The 22,234-nt window shown below is 35.1% G+C and overlaps 2 protein-coding genes across 3 annotated transcripts in view; both read left to right on the top strand.

Moving 5' to 3' along the window:
* The first annotated feature begins 1,090 nt into the window (after positions 1-1,090).
* Positions 1,091-6,732, top strand: LOC128552393 (baculoviral IAP repeat-containing protein 7-A-like). 2 transcript variants are annotated; one of them, XM_053533409.1, is made up of 3 exons: positions 1,091-1,366; positions 2,555-2,656; positions 6,094-6,732. In XM_053533409.1, the coding sequence occupies exons 1-3, from the start codon at positions 1,234-1,236 to the stop codon at positions 6,291-6,293; spliced, it is 435 nt and encodes a 144-aa protein (XP_053389384.1). In that variant the 5' UTR covers positions 1,091-1,233; the 3' UTR covers positions 6,294-6,732. The 2 variants fall into 2 exon arrangements, with proteins under 2 accessions (XP_053389384.1, XP_053389385.1); XM_053533410.1 differs by having other exon boundaries at positions 1,093-1,366; positions 2,555-2,673.
* A 1,819-nt stretch (positions 6,733-8,551) lies between these two features.
* LOC128552392 (baculoviral IAP repeat-containing protein 2-like) overlaps positions 8,552-22,234 on the top strand; it is a 44,869-nt gene continuing 31,186 nt past the window's right edge. The window contains exon 1 of the mRNA XM_053533408.1: positions 8,552-11,679. The gene's annotated coding sequence lies outside the window, so the exon portion shown is untranslated. The remainder of the gene's footprint in view (positions 11,680-22,234) is intronic.

Raw genomic sequence — 22,234 nt, 5'->3', positions numbered from 1 at the left:
AATCAGTTATAAATATAACCTTGTTTTTATATGATATATAAATGTTAATTTATATGCTACAATATTCATAAACAATATAAAGATGAGATGTAAATACTTATAAAATTTACAACATGAGAAAATAACTAATAATAAATGTGAATCATACAGTCAAGGTCATGTTCACATAAAAGTTATTTATACTTGCAATAGTTATATTTAGCTTTAGTCTATTAATAGCATAGCTCGGTTTCCGTTGAAGGCGTAGCAGGTGGGAATGCGTCGAGTGCGAATGCATCCCACCTTTATTCGGCGAAGTTGGAGGTTAACGCCGTTTTTCGACAGTTTTTCAGTTTATGTAAGGGCGAATTCACCTGTCCTTCGCAAGTAACGGACAACTTCTCAGAGGACGGAATGGTTTCATACACCTTGTCATTCTATCAAATCGTCACGAAAAACATACGTTTCACCAGGGAATCGAAATTACGACCGCAGACCGTAGATCTGAGCACTCCCGATTAACTAAATTTACAGTTTTTGGGACGTTTACTTTTGCCAAAGTTCGGCCCATTGAATCTCAAAGAAGTAGGTTTTTTTCATTACAATTTGATAAAAAATCCACTAACATATCACAATCAAAAAATTTTTTTTTTTTAAATTTTGTTGTTGTTGTATGTTTAACGTCGCACCGACACATCAAAAGTGTCTTACTAGATCTGTCTAATTGTAAACCTTATTATTTTACAAATTAAATAATTTCCTTTTACGAGTGTAACAAGTATGAAAAATACTGTTTTTGTTACGATGTGATTCCCCATTTTAGTAAATCTAGTTACGGCGTGATTTTCCTTTTCTAACGGACCCTGTCACCATTCCCCTAACTGCTTGCACAGGTGGCAGTAGCCTAGGATACAGTATGGGTCCATGAGCCAACTACACTAAAACATATTACAATTATTATGTTTTCTAAGGAAAAAAATGTTAAAAAGTCATTTTGAATTTTTTTTGCCCCTGTGACAATGAGCCATTTCTAGGTACGCTACTGCCACCTGCGACTGCTTGATCTATATTTATCATTAGCATCTACATTTTACGAAATGTATATTGTAGGAATAAAATGATAATATTTTATCTACAGGAAAATGCGCCTTACTTTCGCACTTTCTAAAAATAAGACATTCGAAGTTTTCAAAACTTGATTTTTTTTCTAAAAATAGCATTGACTTCACATCGTACAAAGGAACAAAGTACATAATGCCTGGCAATATCTACCATAAACACCAAGACTACGAAAACTATGAACACAGACTGGATTCATTCAACGGATGGGCACATGGGGATAAAGTTCAACCTGAAGAACTCGCGTCCGCGGGGCTGTTTTACACAGGTATTAATAATTAAATTACATTTACTTTTATAAATTATCATTTAACATTTTAGATTTACTGGTTTTCCAGTAGCTTTTATTGGGATACCAATGAATTGCAACACTGCATCGAGGTAAAAATAGCCTGATTTTTCTGTTATATGGTGGCTGATTTCTGCCACTACGTTCTGGCGTGCTGACACGCCTTCAGAGCACCCAACACACCAGAACGAAAAATAATATATTACAAATAAGGTCGTTCTGACCGACAGTCACGAATTTGGGGTGTGGGCGCGTTCGAAGGGCACCAACACACCCAGAACGACAAATAATATCGCCAATGCGACAAATAAGGTATTTGTCGTTCTGGCCAACAATCATGAATTTGGCGTTTGAAGGTCACCAACGGCACGCCAGAAACGACAAACAAGCGCGTGGATACGATAAATAAGATATTTGCCGTATTGGCGCACTAATTTGTCGTTCTAGGGTGTTGGCGCTATTCAAATGGGCCGACTTGCCAATACGAGATGGCAGATATCTGCCACCATATTGTTACTTCAAGAATTCTACAATTTTTATCGTAAACGAAATGTATGAAATATAGTAATTAATAGTCTATAAGCTGTTAATGTATGATAAACATTGACGCCATAATTATGTTAAGTAAATGGCTACTGTCACTAGTACAAGTAAGATTTCAGTACTAAATTCTACACGTTGAAGCCATTTTTGGATTCCAATTGGCTAAATCTGTAGGTAGCAAGCAAAATATTGGCAATACAAGTCTTGTATTTGATCTAAAGATATAAAGCATTAACCATTCCAAAAATGAAGTATCGCACTTACCTTTTTCAGTTCGTTCTCTTTGTGCCAATGTGTTGCGCATGCGCATCAAAAATACCCATTTCGATTACTCGTTCTTCACTGATGACGTATACGATTGTTGATCAATCTGTGTGCGCTTATGCATTATGAACTTGCCCTTGTTAATGTTCATGATTTCGGTCATTCATATACATGGCATATTTACCGACTATAAAGGATACAGTTTACTTATGAGGTTGCCTCGTTGATTTGTTATATTGCAAATAAGGGGATGTTACAGCGTTTTACTTCTTGACTGTTTTTACGACATTAGCTCATTAGATGACAGTTGAGAAGGTGTATAAAAATGGACAATATGATTAATAAAACATTCATTTTCAGGAACATACGATTTTGTAAAGTGTTTTTCATGTGGTACTGGGATACGTAACTGGAAACACGGCGATGACCCCTGGATAGTGCATGCGCAGTCGCTTCCAAAGTGTAACTATGTTGCAGAAGTAATATATGAGCCACACCATGAGAAAACCAACATAGTGCGTTTGCGACCAGCATGGATCCAGAGCAGCCTGCGCATCCGCGCAGTCTGGTCAGGATCCATGCTGTCCGCTTTCAAAGCCTATTGCAGTAAGAGAAACCGTTAGCGAACAGCACAGATCCTGACCAGACTGTGCGGATGCGCAGGCTGGTCTGGATCAATCATGCTGGTCGCAAACACACTGTTGGATTTCTCATGGCGCGGCTCATATGTTTTGCTTTGTGATTAACGCCGTTTTTATTTTGCAATAAGAAATAATTTATAGCAAAAGTGTGCTTTAACACTATTAATGCACGATGGGTGGTTACACGTCGGGCGTAATAATTTCACGAGGGCGCAGTCCGAGTGAAATTATTTGAACGACGTATTACCACCCGAATGTATAAATAGTGTTAATGCACTCTTTTGCTATAAATTATTTCTTAATTCAAATTTTTTTCAGCGTCAATATGTATTTTATTCAATAATTACATTCGAAATATCGATTGATACTTAAGTTCTTAAAAATGCTACTTTAAATGTTAGACAATTTCTGGACATCATATGCACACTGGCCATAGCTTTCGCAGAAGCGGTGGTTCCAACGCCGTGGCAGTGGGGGATTCGTCGCAGAAGCGGTGGAGAAATATGGCCGGCTGACTACATTTACGCTGTCATCAGTACTTTTTCTAATGAGTTTTTTTCACGTTTGACTGAAAACAACCAGTGAGACAGGAGCCCACATGTGTTCTTTTCCAGCCACAAACACGTGCTCAGTGCAATTCTTTGTCAATAATGTAAACACTTCTGTACAGTTTGACGAGGGACTGCCGTTTTTGTAGAATTTCCATAATAAATAGTAAAATCTTGTACAAAACGGTCCCTGAGCACGTTAGCATCAAACCTAAGTTACCTTTTAAGCAGAACTATTTCTCTGTAATCGGTGAATTTTCATTGCAGGCATACAAAATAAATAAATAATCGACCAAAAATGATTCCAACGCAGTGTGCGGTGGGTACAATTGCAACGCATTACGGTGTATCTTGTTTCTTTAATGTTCATTAAGGAATTAACTTAACTTTAGAACACTTTTACCGGGATTTTGATTGGGTTTGGGGCCATGAAATCACTTTGACATTAGACAGCAACAGAAACTGAAAGTTTAGAATGAAATATAATATTGATTTGCACATCCGTACATCCGTATATACAAAATATCAACTGACAATATTGATTGTTTGGTGAAATGCTGACCACATATATCAACTTGACTAATGTACAATACAGTGACTTATACGTAGCATACCATTACAAAATGCCATTGAGCAGCTGCGTTACATAGGAGTTAAGACTTTTTACAAGTAGGCTGATTTACCTCTTCTTCTACAATATCCTTTTATTTTCAGACGTTTACCACAGGATTTTTAAAAATGTCAAGGATAAAGTTTAGATTTTTAATGTTGTGGCAAGATGAGATTATGTGATCGCTCTTCGTTCGTCGTCTGTCCGTCCGTCGTCCGTTCACAATTTCTTGTGAACACGATAGAGACCACATTTTGCAATAGATTTTAATACCTGAAAGAGCCAAAATGTGTTAATGTTTTACCTTATGAACACGATAAAAGTGACCTTTTACATTCGACTTTAGTCACAATAAGATCTCGGTTCCTTTTGAAAACCATCTAGATTCCATCATATGTTCTAGAGATACTACCCCTGAAAAGGGCAAATTTTCTGTTCTGGCCCTTTCCACCATATGAGGTTTCATTTATGCTTTGATTTGACACAAACTTGCATGTAATGTTTATCTTAATAATCTCTAGGTCAAGTTCGAAGTTGGGTCATGTGGGGTCAAAAATGAGGTCACCAGGTCAAATCAAAGGAAAAGCTTGATAACACCCTAGAGGCCACACTCATGGCCTTATCTTCAGTAATGTTTATGTTGATGATTTCAAGCCCAAGTTTAACTTTGAAAAATAAACGGAGAAACAGAGTACAAAGAACTAACAACAGACAAGCAGAAAGCAATGATACAACAAATAAAAGACAAAAACTTCATTCTCCTCTGAAAACTGTCACAACGCTAATCAAACATAAGAAACGTTTAACTCCTTGTTCAATTCCTTGTTCTAGTGCCAAGAAGACGACAAAGAAACAACTATTTTCAGTTACTTTTATTATAACAACTGAAGAGAAATAATAGTTGGGAACATCATAAATATGTTAAAAAATGATGAAAAATACTATAAAAATGACAAATGGTTGCAGCATGCGCAATGTGTGAAGGCCAGAAAGTTGTACATCAGATAAGTTGGTCTGTTATATGATGTAAAAGTCGCATATGGTCAGCATTTAATCGATATTGTCAGTTGATATTTTGTATATAATTAGGGAAAATGAAGATGAAGAAAACCTTCATGCGTTCATATGAATAATTATAATCGAGGTGTATTTGGTACGAAAGAACACGGTGTTATTATTTGGCAGTAGATTTAGTAACATAATTATGGTTCAAAATAAAGCTTTTTTTCGTGTTTGTATTCAACAGAACGGAAGTGCAAATCAATAGTATATTATTACTAAACATTCAATTTCTGTTGTTGTCTAATGTCAAAGTGATTTCATAAACCTACCCCAATCAAAATTCCGGGATAATGCTGTTTACTTAAGTTAAAAGTCCATAACGAACATTAAAGAAACAAGATAAACCGTAATGCGTTGCAACTGTACCTACCGCACACTGCGTTGGAATCATATTTGGTCGATTATTAAGTATGCCTTCAATGAAAATTCACTGATTACGAAGAAATACTTGTTGCTTGACATACGATTTGATGCAAACGTGCTCAGCCCCGCTTTGTACAATATTCTACCATTTATTATGGGAATTCTACAAAAACGGCAGTCCCACGTCAAGCTGTACAGAAGTGTTTACATTGATGACAAAGAATTGCACTGAGCAAGTGTTTGTGGCTGGAAAAGAACACATGTGGGATCCTGTCTCACTGGTTGTTTTCAGCCAACCGTGAAAACTCATTAGAAAACTTACCAATGACAGCATAAATGTAGTCAGCCAGTCATATTTCCCCACCGCTTCTGCGACGAATCCTCCACTGCCGTAGCTGTGGCCAGTGTGATATAGTCACGGAAATCATACCTTGAATTAAAATAGTCTTTTCAAGATTTTTTTTTACTCATTTCTCCTCTAAATCTCAGTTTAACTGGTCTATATTTTGAAAATTTTGTTTTATAGAATCCTGTAATATTCACGTTATGTAGAAATCAGTTGATGTCATCTTCGAAGAAGATACATGTATATATTTTCATATATAATTTTATTTTTCAAACATTCATCCACTTATCCTCTATCTTTGAATTGATTTATTACATGTGTACTTGCAGATATCGAGGAAGAGGAGGATAACGCACCTAACGGTTTGATGCCTTGCCGAGTGTGTATGAACAAGAATTCAAACAGTGTGTTCATATCATGTAGCCACATGGTCACATGTGAAACTTGCGCACCGGAAATCGGCCAGTTTGTCGAGTGTGAAGTTCCGATAATTGAACGCATAAGAGCGTATACGCCATATATGGCATGACTACGAACTGATACTATCAACTGAACTGTATAAATAGATGCATTGACAGATGTAACACTTCTATTTACGCATGTTTTTCTTTTTTTTTTTTATAAATGAACACTGTATAGCTGATACTTTCCGCCTGATCAAAATGTCTATTTATAGCACATTAGTTATTTATACATAGATGTATAGTTATATTTAGCTGTATACACAAACACTGGGTTTCCAAATACGCGAATCGTTAGTTACTCAGCGTGATTTAGTTTAAGGCATTAGTTAACTCTAAAGCTCGTTACAGGTAAAACTACAAATGATATTTTATTCATGAAAATAATTTTGCTGTTTAAGATTTTATTTTCGCACTAGGATGGATAGTTATTCTTGTTATATGGTTTATTGACATCTATTGGCTTTATATGTAATGATCTTAATGATAAACTAAAGTTAACCTGTATACGGGCGACGATTCTTTTTCAAAGGGCAGACACACTTACTTTAAGCGAGTGAAATGCTTGCAAAATGACGGATATTTGCTAAACATTATCGCACATTCGTTTATTTTTCATGAGGTAAGTGGGTTTCTATGGTATTTTGAACGCATGCATTAGTTCTATGTCTATGTCACTCTTGGTTTCGCGTTCGGCGTCGTAGATTTCGAATTGTTTGACTGCTCAAAACTTATGTAGTATTACAATAGAGGAATCAGTGTAAACTACAAAAGAATATTAAACTTTGGAAGCGGAGATCGAAGACCAATTGTACGTTCAGCAAGCAATCATACATATACCGGCGATGATAAAATGGAAGAATATAAACAAACTGTATGTTTAGTTCCCACTGTTTCCTCTTCATAAATACCACTTAATTTTTGGACAGTCCATCGTTCATAATTTGTAAAACATAATAGTTGGCGAAAAAATCATATTCCTCTAAGACAAAAATCCGCACTTTACGAATCTTTTTTTTTAATTATACACGTTGATCTGGCACCTCTTCACGCTCCGTTTATTACACTTCTTACATTTCGTTTGCTAAATTTAAAGACCTTTTATAGCTTGACATGATGGAAGCGAGCTTTCAACCATTAATATAGAAATACATTAAAATTGCTTTTAAATAATGATTTAATGAGGTCGTTTTATACTTCAATAAAGTCAGTGCATTCAATTGTAAGCCGCGCAATACTTCCTTACTAAGTTTCATGAAAATATGTTAAGGTTTTTATCAAACAAACTGTTATTTTAAAACATCAAAGGGCCGCGTGATGTTGCACAAAATGTGGCACAATCGACATTTCGACTATTTTCCAAGTAAACCATTGCGTCCGACATTGCTTGAAGTACAAGTTTGCAACAACAAAAAAGAGCTGAAAAAAGTTCATCTGATTATAAAATCATTTGTGAAACATGCAGACCCAAACTTAAATGAAAGTCTTAACAATGAGTTGTTTAAGCCCCCCCCCCCCCCCCAAAATAAAATGCTAACTTGATCATAATTATTAAAAAAATCGACAAGAAACGACGCTATTTAAATATTAAAATACACACATGACCATTTTATACCTTCAGTAACTTCGATAATTCGGAATCTAAGACGCTGAAACGCAGAACTGAGTGTGACGTAAACATAGAACTGATGCATACACATATCCGTGTAGTTCGAAATATAATAGAAACCCACTTAGGCCATACCAAATTGATATGTCGTTCGTCGGAACTACCGCGTCAATAATTTCATTCCCGAGAAAAAAAAAAATAAAAATCATCCGCCCGCACGTACATAAAAATCTCCGAAAAAAATATTTTTTTCCGATTACGCGGTCCGGAATAATAACGACAAAACTGGTTTTATCGCTGTTTTAGTGCGTCAAAGTGATATTGATCGGATTTCATGCGTCCGTAATACATGTAGCTGATGACCCAAACTCAAAAAGTCAGGAATTATGATGTTATTCATCATTTGTTTTAAATCTAGAGTGTCTGTGCTAGTGCCACACATGGCTTTCGATGTGCCGGTAGGTAATGAAGTAGGCACGTTCTACTTTTGTTCAATACAGTGAAAAGAACGAAGTCCGACATGTAAGACGTGCACGGGGATGCAGTTAAAAATATTTGGAATTATTGTTCAGATATAAAGTTTGAAAATTTGTTGAGATTAAAAGCAGTGGTATTATTGTTAAAAATAATGAAAGACGAAGTAATAATATTGCTTGCTGTATGTGTCTTTTAGGATCAGCAATACAAGAGCTCGTCGAACACGAAACGCCCCCCCCCCCCCCCCCCCCCCCCTTGATGCATTCAGTAATCGCACAAGGAACAGAAATTATATGCTCACTGTAAACAAAAGTTCTACCATTCTGGTTTAATCTGACTTTGACCTTTAACCTAACAAGAGATTACAGAGTGATCTTAGCGCCATCCACTGAGCCATTTTTGAATGTTCCAAATTTCAAGACTAGCTCAAGGTCAAAATCGAGGTCAAATTTCTTTTTGGTAAAAAAAACAATGTGGTCCAAATTTGAAAGCTGTGGCTTGAGAAATGTGAAAGCAGGTCACTAGATCAATTTCAAGGTCAAAGTTCATTTCGGTAGACAGAACTATGCATGTGCTTCAAATTTGAAGGCTGTAGCTTGAGAAATTTGAAAGTAGGTAATAGATAAAAATCAGTGTCAAATTTCAATTTAGAACACAAAAATATGCATGCGGTCCAAATTTGAAGCCTCTAGCTTCAGAAATGTGACAGTAGGTCACTAGGTCAATCTCAAGATCAAAGTTCATTTCGGTACACAAAACTATGCATGTGGTTCAAATTTGAAGGCTGTAGCTTGAGAAATGTGACGGTAGGTCACTAGGTCAAAATCAAGGTCAAATTTTATTTCGGAACACAAAACTATGCAAGTGGTTTAAATTTGAAGCCTGTACCTTCAGAAATGTGAAAGTAGGTCACTAAGTCAATCTCAAGATCAAAGTTCATTTCAGTACACAAAACTATGTTTTTGGTTCAAATTTGAAGGATGTAGCTTGAGAAATGTGAAAGTAGGTCACTAGGTCAAAATCAAGGTCAAATTTTATTTTGGAACAAAAAACTATGCATGTTGTCCAAATTTGAAGCCTGTACCTTCAAAAATGTGAAAGTAGGTCACTAGGTCAATAACAAGGTCAAACTTTCCGGTACACAAAACCTATGCATGTGGTCCAAATCTGAAGGCTGTATCTACGGAAATGTAAAAGTAGGTCACTAGGTCAAGATCAAGGTCAACTCATGTCAAGGTTCATCTTGCCACTCAAAACTATACATGTGGTCCAAATTTGAATGATGTAAGTTATAGACAAGGAGATTCTAAGGTTTTCCCTATACAAGTCTATATGAACCATATGACCCCTGGGGCGGGGCCATATTTGACCCTAGAGGAATAATTTGAACAAACTTGGTAGAGAACCACTAAATGATGCTACATTACAAAATATCAAAGCCATAGTCTTTGTGATTTGGACAAAAAGATTTTCAAAGTTTTTCCCTATATAAGTCTATGTAAACCATGTGACCCCAAGGGCGGAGCCATATTTGACCCTAGGGGAATAATTTGAAAAATCTTAGTAGAGGACCACTAGATGATGTCATATACAAAATATCAAAGCCCTAGGCCCTGTGGTTTTGGACAAGAGGTTTTTCAAAGCTTTTTCCTATATAAGTCTATATAAACCATGTGATCCCCGGGGCGGGGCCATATTTGACCCCAGGGAAATAATCTGAACAATCTTGGTAGAGGACCACTAGGTTTTGCTACATACCAAATATCAAAGTTCTAGGCCCTATGGTTTTGGAGAAGAGATCAGAAACCGTTTAACTGTTTCTGGCCAATGTGACCTTGACCTTTGACCTAATGACCTCAAAATCAATAGGGGTCTTCTGCTGGTCATGGCCAACCTAACTATCAATTTTCCTGACACTAGGCCTAAGCGTTCTTCAGTTATTGCCTGGAAACCATTTTACTGTTCCTAGTCACCTCAAAATCAATAAGGTCATCTGCTGGTCATGACCAATCTCCTTATCAACGTTCGTGACCATAGTCCTAAGTGTTCTTGAGTTATCATCCGGAAACCGTTTTACTGTTCAGGGTCACTGTGACCTTGACCTTTAACAAACTGACCTCAAAATCAATAGGGGTCATCTGCTGGTCATTACCAACCTCCCTATGAACTTTCACGATCCTAGGCACAAGTGTTCTTGAGTTATCATCCGGAAACCGTTTTACTATTCAGGGTCACTATCATTATGTTTAATAACAATTCAAACGCCTTCATCACCATAGTCATCGTAAACAATAGTGAAAACAACTACTAGTAAGCTGTATAAGCCGTGTAAAAGCGTTATATTGCGTAACTCTTTCAATCTCAGTATTTTAAACTTTTATTATGTAGATAATGAAAAGGGTAATTATAGTAACATATCGGAAATTCCACTGTTTGGTGCTATTAATAGTAACAAAAAGTGGAAATCCACTATTTATAAAAATAGTAACATTCATCAGTAAGAAATAGTGGAAATTCCACTATTTGTTACCATTAATAGTAACAAAAAATTGAAATCCCACTTTTTGTAAAAATAGTAACAAGTATGAAATCATCATCAACGTAGATGACTTTATTATAATATATCAATCATTTTATCAAAAACAGCAAACAAAAACTATTAGCACAATCTGTAGCGCGTTGCATGAAAATAATTTTGTGGTTTCTTATGGATTTATTTTCGCCCTGGGATGGATATTTATTCTTGTTTTTTATGGTTTACACAAAAGTATCATAACTCATTTAATGATAAATTTAAGTTAACCTGTATACGGGCAGATGATTCTTTTTATATGCCCGTTTTGGCGCGTACTTCTGTTTGTCCATTGTCTATCATAATTCATGTGCTGGAGCATAACTCATCAACCATTCAAGTTATTCATACTTCAAAGTATTGAGTGATGTCTTGGATTAGAATCTGGAGTGAGATTTTGGAGTGACTTTGGAGTCTTAATTTTGGAGTGAGATTTTGGAGCAAATTTAATAGCGTTATTCATCTGCAGTTTGAATAGTTATTGAGACTAAAACAGTCGCATAAATGGTCAAATGATATATGTAAGACGAAGTAATAATGATTAATTAGTGTTGCTGTTGCAAATCATAATGAGAATGGTAATAGTTGGAATGTTGAATCATATCTATTTAATGTAACGTGCGACTGGTAGCTGTTCCACTGATTATGGAAATGTTGAGGATTTGTGTAATATTGCTTGCTGTATGTGTCTTTTAGGATCAGCAACTACGTTATCGTCATAATTGTCGTCAACATTGTAATCCTGAGAAACCATGTCATCGGCAACAGATACACATGATCAGTGAAATCTGTTTAGGTCAGGTACTGCTATTGTTTTTTTCCATAGACTTCCTTTATAAGAAATGACCCTGTCACATACCCCAAAATTGAGAAATAACCATTAAAATGTGCTTCTTTCAGTAAGACAGCATTTCAGACACATACAAATAGCATTTTTATATAGGTTAATCCAATCCATTTTCTTACAACTTTTTTCAGACAAACCTACCCCCTTTGTTGAATGGTATTTAGAGGCAAAATGCCCACTGGCCATTCTAAAGAGAGAATTGAAAAGTCATGCATTCAGCCAGACAGAAATATTCGAAGTTTGACCGAAAACATTATATTGCTTGATTGTGACACAAATTTTAAAATTGTAAACATAACCTTTATATCAAATCCGCCTATGTCCCATTGATTTTTACGGGTTTCCCTGCATTTTTTCAACCATCTAAAACCGTGTTTCAGTTCCAACCTCTGACCTAAAGTGAATATAAGATTTCAATATACACATACTTGCCTTTCAGCTAACATAATTTTAAATTTAACACTTACTAAAGTAACAAATGCGTTGTTTTTCACCCACATCCAAAATCAAAGCCTCCTGTACCATTTTATGAAAGTATGTCACGGTATCTTGTGTCAACTGTACTGAAAATATGAAAATAAAACTCCATTTTCTTATTTAAATAACCTCCATGAAGTCGATGTTGATGCAACCTGTATAAAAATCCCTCCTGTATTCAGTGCATGTAGTTTCCTTTAAACAAACACTACTTACATACAATATTTAGCATAAATGCTGCTGCAGGGTGCTGTTTTCATACCCCGCCCATCACTAAAAACAATGATTTTTTCATTGCCAACACATTTTCCTATCCTAGGGAATTATTAAAAGTGACATAAGCATTTAATAGACAGTAAACAAACACTAGCTGATATTTAAATACAGATTAAACACTATTAACACTATCATTACAGAATTTTAGGACTTATAGGTCTTTCAAACAGTGCTCTACTGCAGTTGTTTTCATCAGTTCTGGCCAAAGGGCCATTGATAAACTAAGTTTACTGTAATAGTAACGGAATCCTATTCGTGCCACTTTAATTTTCGCCTCACCAACACGCGACAATGCAATAATTGTCGCCTTGTCCCAAAACATATATAATGCGAGATTTAACAATCCTCTCAAGGTTTTTAGGTCGATAATCATCGTTTTAATTTTCGCATGTCTTTCTTATTTCTCGCATAGGGAAATTAAAATTCCGCTTAAGTAGTGATACATAGTTGCAAGAATTAGTAAAACCTGGCATTGTCGCCCGGTGTTAGGGGTTATTTCTTACTATAGCACCTGGAATTTTTTCGGTGTATTGATACATAATACGCGGGAAGAATTATATCGAGCAATTACCCAGAAATTTTATCCCAAGCGACAATGCGAGGTTTCATTAATTCTCGCAACTATGTATCATTATTTAAGCGGAAATTCAATTTCCCAGTACGAAAATTTAAGAAAGACATGCAAAAATTAAGGCGATAACTATCGAATCAAAAACCTCACGAGAATCATTAAATCTCGCATATATATATGTTTTTGGACAAGGCGACAATGCGATAATTATCTTTAAAAATCTTCTCAAATTGCCATAACATACAACATTCAAATTTGGACCTTATGTATAGTTTTGAGTGCCTAGATGAACCTTAACATGAGTTGATCTTGATTTTGACCTAATGATCTATTTTTACATTTCTCAAGCTACAACCTTCAAATTTGGACCACGTGCATAGTTTTGTGTACCGAAATGAACTTTGACCTTAAGATTGATCTAGTGACCTACTTTCATATTTCTGTAGCTATAGCCTTCAAATTTGGACCACATGCATAGGTTTGTGTATAGAAATAAACTTTGACCTTGACATTGACCTAGTGACCTACTTTCACATTTTTGAAGGTGCAGGCTTCAGATGTGGACCACATGCACAGTTTTGTGTTCCGAAATGAAATTTGACCTTGATTTTGACCTAGTGACCTACTTTCACAATTCTTAAGCTATAGCTTTCAAATATGGACCACATGCATAGTTTTGTGTACCGAAATGAACTTTGACCGTAAGATTGACCTAGTGACCTACTTTCAAAATTCTAAAGCTACAGCTTTCAAATTTGGACCACATGCATAGTTTTGTGTACTGAAATGAACTTTGACCGTAAGATTGACCTAGTGACCTAGTTTTACATTTCTCAAGCTACAGGCTTCAAATTTGGACCACATGCATAGTTTTGTATTCTGAATTGAAATTTGACATTGATTTTTACCTAGTACCTACTTTCACATTTCTCAAGCTACAGTCTTCAATTTTGAAGCACATGCATAGTTTTGTGTACAGAAATGAACTTTGACCTTGAAATTGATCTAATGACCTACTTTCACATTTCCCAAGCTACAGTTTCAAATTTGGACAACATGCATGGACACGCTTTGTTTTGTACCTAAATGAACTTTGACCTTGATTTGACCTTGATCTAGTCTTGAAATTTGGGACATTCAAAAATGGCTTAATGGTGGGCGCTAAGATCATTCTGTGATCTCTTGTTTTTTAATCAAACGAAACCTTTATTGTTTGTCGATGTTAAAATAGAAATGCGTAAAGACTTGAAGTTTAGTGTGCGCTATTTATAGAACTGTGTCAGGTCATGAATATTAAATGAAAATAGTCCGGCAACATTCAAAACATAAGGTACAATACGGATTTTTTTTCTGCCTGTTCATTTTTACTTGTGAAATACAAGCAGTACTTTCGACATAATTTAGGTAGGTATATAATAAAAGCTGCTATTACTATTAAAGACAGAATAACTTACACAATAAATGCAACTGTGAATAAGGGGAAGCATAATCGTGCAAAGAATATTAAATTAAATTTATTCTTGACAAGTGCTTTACTTTCAAATAAATGACTGTCAATCATCCCTAGAGTGCCATTTTAGGGTATATTAACACAATTTTAGACCATGGAAAGCCTAAATACATCTTTTAAAACACGGTTTTACAATTACGAATGCCTGTCCAACCACTTTTACATGAAAATAATATTGTCAAGCCCAAAATACCTTACTGTAGCAATTGAAATATACGAATTATTAACTATTAAAGGGAGATAATTCACTTCTAATTAGTACAAATATTTCAATTCTGATAACTCCTTGGTTCAGTTCTGGCATTTACAGTTATTACATTTAATTGAAGTTTCACCTCAAAATATGTTTTAATGAAACTTTTAGCATTACACACCCCGCATATTTTGTGTCCGGAGCATTATTTAATAATAACCTATTCGAAGTATTGACCTTAAAGATAGCATATGTGTCAATGAGACGATGTGCAGAGCCCGCCAACACCGCCTCACAACCCCCCCCCCCCGACCCCCCACCCACAGCCACATTACCCCACCCCTCCGAAACACATTTTAAAAATCTGACATTTGTTTTTCGTGTCTGGAGCACAACTTCAAAACTTTTGAAGTTATTGATTTTAAACTTGGAGTATAGGTGGGTGGTGATGAAACGATTCGAGTAGTGCAACAATTGCATTACTTCCTCCATAAATATTTACCCCCTTACCCGGAAAAAGATCACACAGCTTTTTGTGCCTTAGTATTCCGTCACCGCCGCCGCACAAAACACACCAACTCCCACCAACCGCCATATATAACCCCAATCCAACACACAGAGAGAATCTTCCTCCTCCTCTGGTCTACAAATTCAGGCGTATATTATTCCGCTTTGCAGAGCTCTTGTTAAGGTAGTTTAAGAGATTGTATAATCTAATGACACGCGACACTCTTATTTAAGTAACAAGGTTTGATCCAGCTATAAGTTAGATTTATTTACAAAATTATCTAAAGTGTTTACAATACAATACACAATCAATAAGTATAAAAACGTCTTTACATAAATACATTTAAGTTGACACCGATATATCCACATCATAATCGATCAATGTTAGTCATTGGCTATTTTTGATTTTTTCTCTTGACTTTAGCAATATCAAGTTTTGTTCAGGATCATAATCCACTTCAATTCACTTTACAGAATGTTTCTTTAATTTCACCATTCTCTATATTATTCAGTCTGTGTATAAATCCTCTGTAATAAAGTTTAGAAGCTCGTAACACTTCTTAACTGTACGTTTGATCATATGCACCAGTAAACACAATCGCTAATTTAATACCCCAGTCACACATACGGCGCGGATAACTACGTTTTGCCACGAATAGAAACATAGTAATCCGTATCGATCCGTTCCTGAGCCGTACCGTAAATTAGTAATCTGTATCAATCCGTACAGCTCAGGTACGGATCGATACGGATTACTACTTTTCTATCCGTGGCTAGTCGTAGCTATTCGCGCCGTATGTGTGACTGGGGTATTATAATTAAACTTCATGAGTTTTTGTGTCTCCAGCTTCACGCGAGATCTTGTATCAGTTTTGCTCTAAACTCCAGAACCGAAATTTTATAATCGATAATTGTAGTATATTCCTGATAATTGAGACATTTGTTTGGACAACAAACGCTGCCTTTAATTGTCATTGCAAGTAATGTATTATTATTTTGTTTGGATTTAACGTCGCACCGACACAATTTAAGGTCATATAGCGACTTTCCAACTTTGATGGTGGAGGAAGACTCCAGGTGCCCCTCTGTGCATTATTTCATCTCGAGTGGGCACCCGGGTAGAACCAACGACCTTCCGTAAGCCAACTGGATTGCTTCCTCACACGAAGAATTCGACGCCCCGAGTGAGGCTTGAACCCACATCGATGAGTGACAATTGATTAGAAGTCAGCGGCCTTAACCACTCGACCGCGGAGGCCCCCAGTAATGTATTTAAAAGGCATGTTTCTACTTAAGTGAGGACAGTTTAGAATATACTAAAGAATAAGGCATACATCTTAATTAATAATATGTGTGGCAGGGTTATACTTTATTTTTTGTAGGACTGTAGTTCATCGACATTTGTTTGAGAGTTACCATGAAAATGAAAGATTCCACATTTTTATGTTTAATTTTCAAAGTCCAATATAATCTAAATTACTGAATACAAAGAATACAAAACAGGAATAAATATGCAATATAGAATTAAATCCACAACAATTTTTAACAATGATGTAAAATTTAGGCCTAAACATGAACTCTGAAACCTTAACATTTTTCTGACTATCTATAAGAAAAGAAGCACCATCAAAAGAGCGGGAAAAACAACAAAGAACGGTTCTTAAAGTGTAAGTGAATGATCATGGAACAGTGGAAAACATATTACGCCACACATCATATCTTCATATATATACATAGAATAGTGCAAAAATACTGAACCTTTCAGGATAATTATAAAAAAAAAACTGAAACAGTTCATAATCACGACCTTCGCGACAATGAGTTTAGTCGGTCATCGCCCTGACATTGTAAATATTCAATATCTTGTCCCGTTTTTCTTTTCAAAGGTCACACATAGGTTGAGAATCATCTGTCACAACTTAAATGTCCTCGTAACCTTTGTTTCAATTTTAAAACTTAAGATCATCTATCCACAGACCATATAACATGATTTCTTTTGAATCGTCTTCTCGCATATTTACGGAGTCTGTTAGATTCTTAATTGTGTAAGAATTGTCTTATTCGGTGCATGCCAATGTTGAATTTTCTTTCATCTTTCACCATTTTGTTTAAAAACTGGATGCATGCTTAGGATCAAAATTGATTGTCCTTAAAAAATCTGCCCAATGATGGTGAAAACTGCGCTGAAATTGTTAAAAATGCGTTTAAGATCGTCACCTATGTGCAATACGTGTTAAAATACTACAAAATATTCGCTAACCTTTGACAGGGGCGGAGGGCAATGAGGTGGGTGGGGGTCCTGACCCCAAAAGTCTGTGTCAAAAGTATATTGATATAGATCAGATAGAATGATCTTTGAAACTCAGAATTTAGATGTTTTATGTGAGGTAAGCAATACGGCAAATGCTGAAAAGTGCAAATAAGTAAATGAAAATAATTTGTAAAAAGGAAGAAAAGAGCTCTGCCTTGTATAAAAAATTTCTTTTTCCGACATTACTTCTGCTCTACCGACTGCACTTATCACGAATTTCTTAAAGCTATTAGTTATGATCCAAATAAAATAACTGCATGTTAAAGTGTTTATTGTGTTTAGTATGTAATTATGTCAGTTAAGTTCACGATACACTGTTGTTGGTTTTTTTAAAAAACTTGTAAATGATGCATTGACCGAGCGGATATACACATGTACATGCATTTCCTTACTTTCTGTCCAAACGTGTAGTCTATAAAGATAATTGATGCATAGACCAAACTGTAGTTATTGCTCTTTAGTAGAAATCATTGGCGCCAGACCAGACCTACGCCTAGAACGGGAAAATATACTAACTCATTTCAATCGCGCATTTCTCTCTTACAACACGCAGTTCGGTAAATAGGTACCCTGCATATTGAACAATTGGTAATTTATCTTCCATCGTGCACCTGCCACATTGTCTCAATATTTCTTTCGCAGAGAAACTACATGTAGCTTATATTTTCATCAACGTTACAGAAAAACATTGGGTGAACTTCCCTGATGAATTTTGGTCTAGATAAGAAAATTAATCCGATTGGCTGATATGGACATGTATGTTAGAGGTCGGTTATCTAGACGTGTACGCTTGGCTCGTTTTGCAAGTTAGACATAATACTGATCCGAAATTGTTTTGATGTTGAGGTTTTATCATAAATAGATATCGCTTTGCCGATATTGGCCTGATATGCCATTGTTTGCCGGGTGCAAAACAATGCAAATATTCATGTCTTTATTATAAGATCTACAAGAGAAGAAGTGCTGCGATTTACAAAGTCTCTAGTTAAGACTAATATTTGCACGTATGCCCTGCATAAACGCTTAATCTAAATTACTATTGGTTTGAGACGAGACCGGAACTATAAATAATAGCATTTTCAAGTGTCCCCTACATAAACGCTTTATCTAAATCACTATTGTCTTAAGACTGGAATTACCAATAATAATATTTGCAAGTATCCCCTACATAAACGCTTTATCTAAATTACTATTGTCTTGAGACTGGAATTACCAATAATATTATTTGCAAGTATCCCCTACATAAACGCTTAATCTAATTTACTATTGTTTTGAGACTGACACCATGAGAACATTTATGTTTGTTTAAAAATTGCATGTGGAGATGTGGATGGTAAAATTTGACACGCTGAAAAATTACTTTAAATTTCGTATTATGATTTTAAAAGTTCCTATAAAGTAATTGTACTAAAATACATAAAGTTAAGATTTTGTTCCCAGAAGATATATACTCTGTCCGTTCGTCCGTCCGTCTTTCCGAGCGAACGAAATTAAATTTATTGGTTAATGAGGACAATAGGTAATGGTAAATTCAGTTTATTTTGTGCTGTTTATTGGGTACTTTCTGTCATCTTTTGGGTGTAAAAACGTTCATCCGTCCGTTCGTCCTTACGTCCTGATCCATATCTAGCACATGGTTTGGAGTATTTAAATATGACCATTTATTACATGGTTGATGTCATGGAGTTAAATAAAACCATTACATAATCTTAGCATTGCACAAATGTAATAGCATTTTGACGATGATTTCCTTTCAAGTATAGAAGATTTTGGTTTAATTGAAATAATCATTAGATAGGTGCAGAAAGAAGAGATGTCGGTGTTTCAACAGAAAATGCTAGCATATTATAAAAATCATTACATTTATGTCTATCTGCACTGAATTTATCGCTGAAAAAAAGATAAAATGCACGAAAGATCTCGCATTTTATTGTTTGATTAAACTCGTTTAATAAATTAAGTATGCATATACACTATTATAATTTCTTCTCTTTGTATATAGTACAAAATAATGTTTCTATTCAATTTTCCGTCCGTCCTTTTTAAGGGTTTCAATCGAAAGAGGTAGAAATATTAACTGCCATAGGAGGATGCGGTCCGCCAGTTTCAGTACAAGATCTGTCTGTTTGTACTGTCTGTTGACAGCGCGTTCGACTTGACGAAATGATGAAAGTATTGGGTCAAATTATTACGAAATATTTTCAGAAAATAGAAAGAAAGAGATAAGACAAACAATGTACCTGTGCTTGTGGAACTGAATAAGTATTGCACAAAATGGCAATGTGTGACCATGATCGCAAGTGTAGAAAATTTCAAAGGCATATATGAAACAGTTAACAAAATATGGAATGGCATGCGAAACTTAACTTATTTCTGTATCAAAATACTGAGCTAAAGGTCTTTCCTACATATGTAGACTATGTTGATAAACAAGTGATAAAAGTTTCAAAGCCATGTGAAAAAAAGGTTTGGCAAAAAATGGACTGGTATGAAAAATTTAACTGATTTCCAAGTCCAAAAAGAGCCATAGTTCAGCCAAAATAATTGATAGAGTTATGTAATTATGCATAACGACAGAGATCTTGTCGATTAACAAGTGTTCAAAGCCACATGTGAAATAGTCTTGACAAAACGTTAACTTGTACGAAAACTGAGACAACTTCCAAGTAAAAAAAAGAGCCATAATTCAGCTAAATGAGTTGATTGAGTTATGCACTATTGTCTTCAGATTGGAGTCATGATGATAAGCGAGTGTTCAAAGTTTCAAAGCCACATGTTAAATAGTTTTGACCAAACATGAACTTGTACGATAACAGTACCAATTTCGAAGTCAAAAAGGGTCATAATTCAGCCAAAATAGTAGAAAGAGTTATGTACTCTTGCCTACAGATAGAGACTGTTATAATAAACAAGTGATAAGTTTCAAAGCCATATGTAAAACAATTTACATATAATATGAACTGGTACGAAAAATTTAACCAACATTTGGAAGATAAAAGGGGCAATAATGCAGCCAAATACCTTGATGGAGTTTACAACTTTTTTTTTAATTTATAGAAAAGGTTTTCAATCAACAATTTGGATAGGAATGAGAAATTGCGACCACACTTTTAACGTTCAAGGATGCATTTTGGGTTGGTTTGGTTAAGCACAGTGTTACAAAAATAGAAAACAAGTTAGTCACGTCTGTTAAGAATGAGACATTAAACTTTACACTAAATTTGGTACCTGGGTATCCTACATAGATACCAAGGCTTTGTACCATTTTAGTTTTCTTGGGTCCAGGTCATTACAAGTAAAATTTTGATGCAGAGCATCAAATCGCCGGAAAACTGAATTTACAGTAAGGTTAAAAGATCACGAAATTTAATGATATACACATATTCCATATCGACTAAATTTATCACGTGATCCGAAACAGGTAAACAAAGAGTTTCCCAGCCAGTGTCTTTATATATACATACCACATGTACACATTGCAAAGATTAACTAGTATTATCTTGAATAAATAACACAGAAAAATTTATTTAAGTTTCAATTGTTTAAATGAAAGAACACATTTTTTTTATTTACCTAGCAATACGGCTGCATTGTCCGTCAAGAACGTTTGGTTCTTTTAGACAATGTATTTTCCTCTGACTTCGATAACATTTTGCTTTTCGAAGGAATTGATTGTCTGTTTTACAAACAATTAAACGCATCGTGTACATAACTTTCAATAAAAAATTCTATCCTTTTTCAAAGACCCTGTTTTATTTCTTCTTTCTTTTAATATGTAATAAGCAATATTTTAGTAGTCCATTTAATTTTTATTCCAATTCAAAGAACTAATAGAGGCCATCTCTGAAATTATGTGTAGAATGTTGTAAAGACTGGGATTATGTTAGGATTCTGTGTAGGTTGAGGGTCTAATTGTTTATCTATTAGCAAGTGATAAGAAAAAGATGAACTGTGGCTATTATCTGACATGGTTGTAAACCCGTCTGCAGTGTAGTGAGAATGTTTACATGTTTCAGATCACGTGATAGGGCTATTGATACGGAGTATAGGGATAAGTTCTTAATACATTTTTCCTATTTTCCTAAAAAGCAATCGTTTGAAGTAATAAAAATCTTATGCAATTGTCAGCTCCTAATTCCTTTATGTAAGCCTTTCATTAACTGTCTTATTTTTCTTTTATTTACAATATCATTTTTTCATTGTCACATTTTAATAACTTCTCCTACCAGCTGCAGAATCCTAAAGCGTATCAGATATAGTCGCCGGTTTCTACCGGCGACTAATAACACATGTACGTAAGATATGAAATGTTTTTACTCATTAACTTTTGTTTATATAAATATCTCAAACGTTGTAGCTAAATAACTTGAGTAAGGAATGAGACATTTGGACCTGACATCCATTTTGAAAATATGAATGTCTTTTGTTGGCAGATAATTTTTTAAGGGTGACACCTTTATCTCTTTTATAGGATATACCATTCACTATATTTTCTTACTTTATTTCAGCTCATAGACATGAGAGGGCATTTTGCCAACGCTATTGCGGGCAATTTACATACATTATTGGATGCCCAATCGTGATTGGTATTCAGAGTTTATGGAAATAAAACCTTCCATTATAATGATACATGAGGTCATACACATATAACGTGTTTAT

Source organism: Mercenaria mercenaria, unplaced genomic scaffold (assembly GCF_021730395.1).
Source record: "Mercenaria mercenaria strain notata unplaced genomic scaffold, MADL_Memer_1 contig_2769, whole genome shotgun sequence".
Taxonomy (NCBI): Eukaryota; Metazoa; Mollusca; class Bivalvia; order Venerida; family Veneridae; genus Mercenaria; species Mercenaria mercenaria.
The sequence above is the reverse complement of the archived record's forward strand: the minus strand, read 5'-3'. Positions and strand labels throughout refer to the sequence as shown.

Bases quoted from the DNA above. Each gene is read 5' to 3' on its own strand.
- LOC128552393 (XM_053533409.1), top strand. From the start codon at position 1,234: ATGCCTGGCAATATCTACCATAAACACCAAGACTACGAAAACTATGAA. The intron at 1,367-2,554 runs GTATTAATAATT...ATTCATTTTCAG, and splicing joins CGCGGGGCTGTTTTACACAG to GAACATACGATTTTGTAAAG. The intron at 2,657-6,093 runs GTAACTATGTTG...GTGTACTTGCAG, and splicing joins TGCGCAGTCGCTTCCAAAGT to ATATCGAGGAAGAGGAGGAT.